Genomic DNA, 8,585 nt, shown 5'->3' with positions numbered 1-8,585 from the left:
TTGGTAAGTCATACTCGAATTGACACATCTAACAACAACATAGCTGAGATTAGTGTGAAGTTTAAGCTTCAAAACTCTTAGCTTTTGCAGGCCTCTTCCAAGGGACTCTTTTCATTGTAGAATCATATTTTACTATGTGAATGACCCGATTCAAGCCATATAAATCTTTTATATATTACTTTGCATCTCACAGAACTGTTGCCATGATTAAATGAGAATCTGTGCATACGGCGGAGGGACCCCTTCCCTGGAAGTTGAGCGGTTTCACTTGCATTTCACCACTGGCATTACTTGCAATATTGTAATATAGGAGAAAGTAGACCATGGTGCATCTGGGAAGCAGCTTGCAGCCGCCCTGGTGATGGCCAGCTCCCACTACTGAAAGTGGTTCACAGGCTGCCTTCTGCTGTAGGCCATAGACAGTTAGCTACTGACACAGTCAGTGTTTCAAGTGCTGCTGCTGCCAGGCACAGCTGGGCAACATTGGCACTTCCTGTATACCAAGAGTGGCATAATCCTTTGCAGAAATGACGTTAGGTTATTTGGGAATAGTGAAGCTTGCAGTGCATAGGGACAGTCGATTCCTGTGAATGAACTAGTCTTGAGAATGCAAGGCAATATATAGTCTTTAAAATGTTTTACACACTCCAGCTGCAGGAATTGCCTGGTCCAGGGAAATGAGTTTCACTACATGAATGGCAATTCTGTGAACATCCTAGACTTACAGCTCTCACCAATGGCTACCTGAATTCACTTTAGAGCAATCCATTACTGCCAGACCAGAAGTCAGATCCCATGTGCCTTCAGTAAACAAGTCATCTTTGTAGCTAGCACCAGGGCCAGCTCTTTGCCTTTGCTCCTTCTTTAGCCTTGATTGCCCTTCCTGTGTTTATTGGTGTATATGAATATGAACAGTGAGAACTCCATGAACCTGGGCTAATGTGAGACTATAGAGAAAATGAAGAAAGATCCACAGGAGGATATCTTTGGGGGAAGGAAGCTTGAAGGGAAGGAAGGAAAATGATTAATGAAGCTGGTTAAAAGAAGCATTTAAATTTGCTTTTAACCCTCATTAACAATTAGCAGGGCACTGGCCAGAGTTTGTACCCTGTGTTTTACCTTAACAACATTCTATTTGTTCTTTGTATGTTTAAGTGTTGTAAGGAAATGTGTTTCAATAAAAACTAAACATGAGAAAACAGAGATATGGCTTTTGTGATATTCTGTCACAAACACTTTTATTGTGTTTCTGTAATATACAGTGTATGTATGCATGTAAATGTTTTTGTCCTAATGTGTCTACTCCCATGGCAAATAAAAAGAAAAAAGGAAGGAAGGGAGGGTGGAAGGAAGGAAGGAAAGAAGAAAGATTGATATGGAAAAAATACCCCTCCCCAGGCTCTCAGAAGCTGCTGTTAGAAGTCTTTCCCTCCTAATTTGCTGAATAAAGGGAAAAAAATCTTTTATTTGTGATATTTTCAGACATATTTACTCTAGGATGGTGTATTTAACTAATAAAAACTTAAAATAAGGGAAGGCAGCATATTTTCCATGAGTGTAACTTCACAAAGTTTAGAAGGAAAAAAGAGCACAGCAGCAGTCTATGTCCTTGTTACAGGACCCTTTTAATATCCCACTAAGGTCCCATTCCAAGACAAATAGGATACTAGTAATATTACAGAACTTGATTATCAAGGGAAGCATCTTTGACCCCAATATGGCTATAGATCCAGTCTAGATAGTGGCTAACTTTTGTGTAGATGCCATAGTTGTGTAAGCGTCCACAGCCCTCACCCCAGCTCACAAGGCCTACCAGGAACCAGGTGCCACGAAACGAGGTGACCATGGGCCCACCACTGTCACCCTCACAGGCATCCCTGGGGTCCCCAAGTATGCCTGCACACAGCATGTTCTCTGAGACCATATTGTGCATGGCCTGGATGCATTCATTGCGAGGAGCCATGGGGATCTTGATGAAGTTGAGGATGAAGGTGCGGTTCCTCTTTGTCTCACTTCGATAGCCCCAGCCTGTCACCACCATCTCCTGGCCAACCTGTGTGAGTTCACGTTCTGAAAGGCCGCTGTCTGGGAGGCAGATGGGCACGATCGTCTGTGACAGAGTAGCAGGACTAGCCAGGTGCAGCAGTGCAATGTCATTGTCAGTCGTGCTCCTGCTGTAGTTGGGGTGGATGAGAACATTCTGGATGTCTAAGTCCACTTCCCACTTCTCTGAACGCCGAAGGTCATATTCGCCTGCAAGAGAAGGGAGGGTAGGTCATAATGGGTGGTGAAAGCCTCTCGCAGGGCCTGCTGTGCTCACACTAGCCCTGTAATGGATCATATTCTGCATGTTCTAGCACTTTCTAAGATGTTTGCACCCGAGATGACAAGTGAGAGTGACTACCTGCCTGCCAGAAGGAAAGGCCCATTGGTGTCAACCACAAAGAGTCATAATGCTGCTCTAAATTCAGAGTTTACTTAAAGACACAGTTATATGACTGCAGATGACCAGTGCAGCTAGAGAAGTAATTAGCCATAGTTAATGGCAATAAGGCTGCAGCTTTCCTGGAGATCCACTGATTCAGACCCGGACTTCAAAGGGAATGTGGAGCAACTACAGCTGGAGGGACTTCCACAGGTGGTGTGGGTACAAGGAAAGGACTCTCCAGGATGTGATAGCAAATGGACAAGGTATATCAGGGGAAGAAAGAACTGAACCACATAGAGATACAGTCTATCAAGTAGGGCAGCTGGATCTACTAGTGAATGGGAAGGAAGAGATAGAAGTCTCAACCAGGTAATTGTAGCAGTGTAAATTTTCTTTTCTTTCTTTTTTTTGTATGAAAACTTGTGCAAACTCTTCTTATAGCATACAAGGAGATTGTTACAGGGTAAGACCTAGACTTGAGAACTTCAAGCCTACTTAATAGAAATAGGTAGTGGTAAGAGTAAGTTCATTCTTTTTTTAAAATTATTTTATTTTATTATATTTTGCGCATTGTACCATCAAATCAGATCTGACTGGTACAGGAGGAGATTGTCCCTCCTCCAGCAGAGCATCTGGTGGATTCAAACCAGGCACATCTGGGATTGGAATAAGTTCTCTCTTAAGCTGCTACCAGGCCATCCCAGCACATCCTCTTCCACTATGGTGTGTGGGCATGGGCTTGGCCGGATAGTGTAGATCAAGGATACTAGTGGTCCAAATACAGCTTGTCTTCCTTAGGTGGAAGAGAAGAGGCAACCTTTCACTTAAAATACCAATGTGTATAGGCTTGCACCCAGGCAAAGCCCAGCTTTTAAGAGGGCCCCAGATAATCTCCTACCTAGAGCATACCACTGAGTGGCCAGAATTCCACACCTGTAGTGCCCAAGAAACTTCTTACTTGAGCACCTTGGATACCAACAACCCTCAAACCCAGCAAGTCTGCTTGGTCCCACCCCTTTTGTAGGTCCCTGATTTGTAGTTGCCCACACCAAGCCTGACAATGAGGTTTTTGGCATCCTCCATGCAGTGGGCTGCAGTCAGCACCCACGAAGGGTGGATAAGCACTGCCCCACAGGCAAGCTTCTTCTTGGAATCCAGCAGGATCACCTACAATGATGAGAGGAAGGAGTTAACAGATCTGCTTCCAAGGCCCTGCTGTCTCAGAGAGTCATAACATGGTTTTCTAGCCTGGAGATAGAGGAAGAGGAACAGCTACATTATTACTAGGCCTTTCCTGTGTATTCTGGTGATGTAGAAACAGTCTTATTGCCATTCTCTTACATTTCCTATAGTTTTAGGTGGGACACCTGTGGCCCATTCTAGGGCTTCTCTCTGCCTTTGCCCATGCTGTTGCTGTGGCCATTTTTAGCCATGTCAAGTAGCACCTTTCAGAGTTCTTGGTCTTGGAGGCTGGAGTCAGACTAAGTGTCCTCTGGGAAGAATAGACCTTGAACTCTCCCTCAGGGATCCTGCAGCTGTGCTGCTTCCCCCTTAGCTTTTTTCCCGCTTGGTAACTGTATGTCTAGTGGCTCAAGCTTCCCAGAGTAGTATGAGCTGTCCCAAGCCAAGGCTACATGCTGATTTCTTTAGCCCTAATGCCTGACAAAGGGCAGGGTGTAGTAATTCAGTATCAGTTCACATGTTGAGGCTGGAAAGTTATTGAAAGACCAATCTATATGCCAAATACTAGTTCCATGAATCAGGCTTCTGCCAAAAAGTCTTAGCAGCAGAACTTTTAAACATATGCACCTCTCCTTCCTGAAAACCTTCTCCTCTTCTGTCAGGGTTACCTCCATCACCTTTTGATGAAAATCACATTCTTGTCTTATCCAAGTCAAGAGAGCACTTCCCTTTCCATGTCTAATCACTGAGCAGGAAGCTCCAGCTGCCTCTCCTTACCTGCCAGGGACTCTCTCCCCATTTGGTCAACTTCCCATCAATGAGTCGAGGGTCAACTTTATCTACATGATGTTTCAAATTGTTGCTCTTTTTTGTCACTATCTTCCCACAGGGAAACATCACTAGAGGGAGAAGGAGGTATGAGAGGCTGTTAAACACAATTCTCCTGACACTCCCATTTTTACCACTTTCTGATTGCAAGCAGTTTGCTGCACTGTGAGACTACAACGAATAGTGGAATAATGTACCTACTTCCATCAAATCTATTTAACTCACAGCGATGCTCCATTAGTCTTGCAAGACTGTAAATATTGATGGGAGGAGATTGCCCATCTTACTTCTAAGGAGTGTCTGATAGATTTGAAGCACCTTTTGTTAGTAATCTGACACGTGGCATATTATGCCACCAGAGAGCCTTACAAAGGGCTTAGAACATTCAGTATTAGTTGCAAATACCTAAAGATCGTTAATCAGACATTGAAATCCCATGATGGTAGCAGGAAAATCTCTAAACACTTGGTAATTAAACAACTTATTTTTATAAAATTAAATATAATTTTGTAAAATTAAATTCCTAGGTCACAGAGGAAGTGAAATAAGAAGTTTAAAAATGAATACACCTGGATAAAATTGAAAACACACACACACACAAATTGAAAACACAACATGTTAAAATATGGGTGATGGAAATGAAAGCAATGTTGAAGGGAACTCTAGCTCCAAATGCTTACATTAGAAAAAGAAAAACAATGAAATATCATCTCACTCTAGCAACAATTGTAAAGTTCAATAGGGCAACAAACAACAAATGCTGGTGAGGATATGGAGAGATTGTAATTTTCATTCATTGCTGATGGGGACATAAATGTAAAAGGCAATCTGGTGTTTTCTCAAAAGTTGAAAATAGAAATACCATTTGACTCAGCTATCCTACTACTGGATAGGGTTTATATTTAAACCTTAAAGAAACCAAAGCCATGTTTATTGTGCTATTCATAATAATGAAGAGACAGAAGCAGTTTAAATGCCCAGCAGGAAATGAACAGATAGAAAAACTGTGCTAGATTCACATAATGGAATATTATACAGCACTGAAAACCAATGAACTTGTAAAATCCTACACAACATGGGTGAATCTGGATGATATTAGGCTAAGTATGATATCTAAGTTCCAAAAGAACAAATACTGTAGAGGGCCACTGTTTCAAAATATAAGACAGACACAGGGAAGGGGAGAACAATGAAAGAATTGATAGATAATAAACACCACAATGGAATGAGAGAAGGAAGGGACTATCTGAAGGGAATGGATGATTAGATATCCTGTGTATGACAACTGACAGTGTGGAACAAGATGTGCATTACAAAGATGTGCATCACAAAGATGGGGAGAAATATATATCAATGAATTGATGAAAACCTATCCTTTCTGTAAACTTTCTCTAAAATAACTTTTTTCAAAAAAAGAGAAAGGCCTCAAATCTGTAAGATCGTACTTTAAAAAAAATCAGAAAAAGGAAATAAACTCAATCAGAAAAAAAAGTGATTAAAGGAGAAATCAATGATGTTAAGATGGACAATCATAGAAAAAATTAATGACTTGGTTCTTGGGGGAAAAATAACTAAACTTAATAAACCTCTAGATTTAAAAAGATACGAATCACCAAATAGGGACTGTCATCATAGATCCTGAAGGCATTAAAAAAGATCGTATGGAAATACTAGAATAAATTTACATTAATACTTATAAGAACTCAGAAAAAATGGACTAATTCTGGTAAAAAACCCACAAAACTAAGACTCATTGGCATCGACTCAAAAGCGACTCATAGCTGACCCTCTCATGGAGTATTGGAGGTTGTAAGTCGCATGGAGGAGATTGCTCATCTTTCTCCTTCAGAGTTGCTAGTGGATTTGAACCTTCAGAGAACCACTGCCTTTGAGTTGGCAGCACAATTCCCTGTGGACTACACCACAAGTACTATCAAAATATAAACCAGTATATCATTTATTCATGAAAATCATCAACAAAAATTCAGCATAATACTCCATGACCAGGTGGAATTTACTTCAGGTATGCTGCTGTTGGTGTTATGTGCCTTTAAGTCACCAGCTACTCATAGTGACCCTATGTACAACATCTCTGCAACCTGCTTTATCCTGAGCAAATATCACTGTCTCTGACACACCTACCCTCATGACCCAAGTCATTGGGTCAATATATCTCATCCAGGATCTTCCTTTCTTGTGCTGACCCTCCAGCCTTTCAAATATAATGTCCTCCTGCAAGGACTGGTCCCTCCTGGCAACATGCCCCTATGTCAGATGAAGCTTCAGAATCCTTGCTTCCTAGGAGCAGTTCAGTTTCATCCTATCCAGGACATAATTGTTTGTTATCTTGAAGTTCAATAACCTTCTCCAGCACCACAACTTGAAAGTATTGATTCGTTTTCTATCATCCTTAGTCATTGTTCAGCTCTCTCTTTGCAAGTAATTGTGAAGACTATGGCTTGGATCTGTTGTATCTTGGTCTTTAGACTGCCATTGTTGCTCTTCAGTACTCTGGAGAGGTCCCTGACAGCAGAGTTTCCCAGAGCAATTTGTCTTTTGATTTTCTGACTGCTGGTGCCAACAATGTTGATTGTGGAAAGAAGCAAGGAGAAACTAAACAATATCGATCTCTTCTCTATCTATCAATTGGCGCAGTGGTGAGAATCTTTGTTTCCTTGATGTTGAGTTTCAATTAATATTGAAGACTGCAGTCCTTGACCTTTCTGTAGCAAATGCCGCAGGTCCTCCTCAATTTCAGCAAGCAAGATTGTGTCATTGTGTCATGCAGGTTGTTGATGAGTCTTCCTCCAATCCTGATTCTTCCTCATAGAGTCTGTCCTCCCAATTAATCTGTTCTGCATATAGATTGAAAATATATGGAGACAAGATTTATCTCTGACCCACTCCTTTCCTGATTTTGAACCACACAGGGCTTCCCTGTTCTGTTCTGATGACTGCTTTCTGGACGAAGAATAGGTTTTGCATGAACACAATTAAGTGTTATGAGATTCCTATTCTTCTCAAGGTCATCCACAATTTATTGTGATCCACACAGTCAAATGCCTTTGCATAGTCAATGAAACAGATAGGCATTCCTCTGGTAATCTATGCTTTCAGCTAAGATCCACCTAGTATTGGCTATAATGTCCCTAGTGCCAGAGCCTTTTCTAAATCCAGTTTGTACATTTGGCATTCTCTGTTGATGTACTGTTCCAGTCGTTTTTTTTTTAGTTTTTTTTTTTATAATTTTCAGCAGGATCTTGCTTAGTTGTGATATTGATGATATTGTTCAGTAGTTTTCACACTGTCAGATCACTTTTTTATGGAACAGAAATAAATATGAATCTCTTCCAGTAAGTTGGCCAGGTAGTTGTGCTCCAGATTTCTTGGCACAACCTGGTGAGGACAACCAGAGCAACATCTGCTTGTTTAAATTGCATCAATTGGTATGCCATCAATTCCTGGAGCCTTATTTATTTCTCAGCTCCCAAGAGAAGCTTGAACTTCCTATTTCTTACTATTATTTCTTGATCATATGTTGTTTCATGAAATTCTTCTGTGTTAGCCAATTCTTTTTGGCATGTAACTCGATTTATTTCTTCTACTTTTTATGCTTTCTGGGTCATTCAAAATTCTGCCCACTGCATCCTTAAGTATTACAAGTAGGGGCTTGAATTTGTTCTTCAGTTTATTCAGCTTAAGAAATGCTGAGTTAATTCATTCTCTTTGATTTTTCAACTCCAGCTTTTTGTACATTTAATTATAATACTTTGCTTTGTCTTCCTGAGCTGCCTTTTGAAATCTTCTGTACAGGTCCTTAACTTCTTGATTTCTTCCCTTTGAACTTGCATACAAGTAGCTGATGGCCCACAAACAGCACTTGGTTTATTTTTCACAGCTGGTATTGAGCTTCTCCAATGATTTTTTCCTCCCACACATATAATCAATCTGAGTACTGTGTGGGCCATCAGTGAGGTCCATGTGTATAGTCGTCACTTGTGTTTCTTTTTCTTTTTAAAAATTTTTTTCATTGGGAAAAACATATTGGGGGTACAAAGAGGTGAGGGTTGGGGGCAGAAGGGTGAGGATGGGCCAGGATGCAGCTGCAGAGCTGCACAGTTTGGTCGGTGGGGGGGAGCAGGTGAAG

General features: G+C 41.1%; 1 protein-coding gene across 1 annotated transcript in view; it reads right to left on the bottom strand.

Moving 5' to 3' along the window:
* Positions 1–1,675: 1,675 nt before the first annotated feature.
* The window catches only part of LOC102876063 (vitamin K-dependent protein C-like), a 54,922-nt gene continuing 48,012 nt past the window's right edge, over positions 1,676–8,585 (bottom strand). The window contains exons 6-8 of the mRNA XM_006902805.1: positions 4,388–4,509; positions 3,478–3,595; positions 1,676–2,253 (exon numbers count right to left, since the gene is read on the bottom strand). Coding sequence (XP_006902867.1) covers positions 1,676–2,253; positions 3,478–3,595; positions 4,388–4,509 — 818 coding nt within the window. The remainder of the gene's footprint in view (positions 2,254–3,477; positions 3,596–4,387; positions 4,510–8,585) is intronic.

This window comes from Elephantulus edwardii, unplaced genomic scaffold, assembly GCF_000299155.1.
Source record: "Elephantulus edwardii isolate Elephantulus edwardi_28Jun2011 unplaced genomic scaffold, EleEdw1.0 scaffold00453, whole genome shotgun sequence".
Lineage (NCBI taxonomy): Eukaryota > Metazoa > Chordata > Mammalia > Macroscelidea > Macroscelididae > Elephantulus > Elephantulus edwardii.
This window is presented reverse-complemented; position numbering and strand designations above follow the sequence as displayed.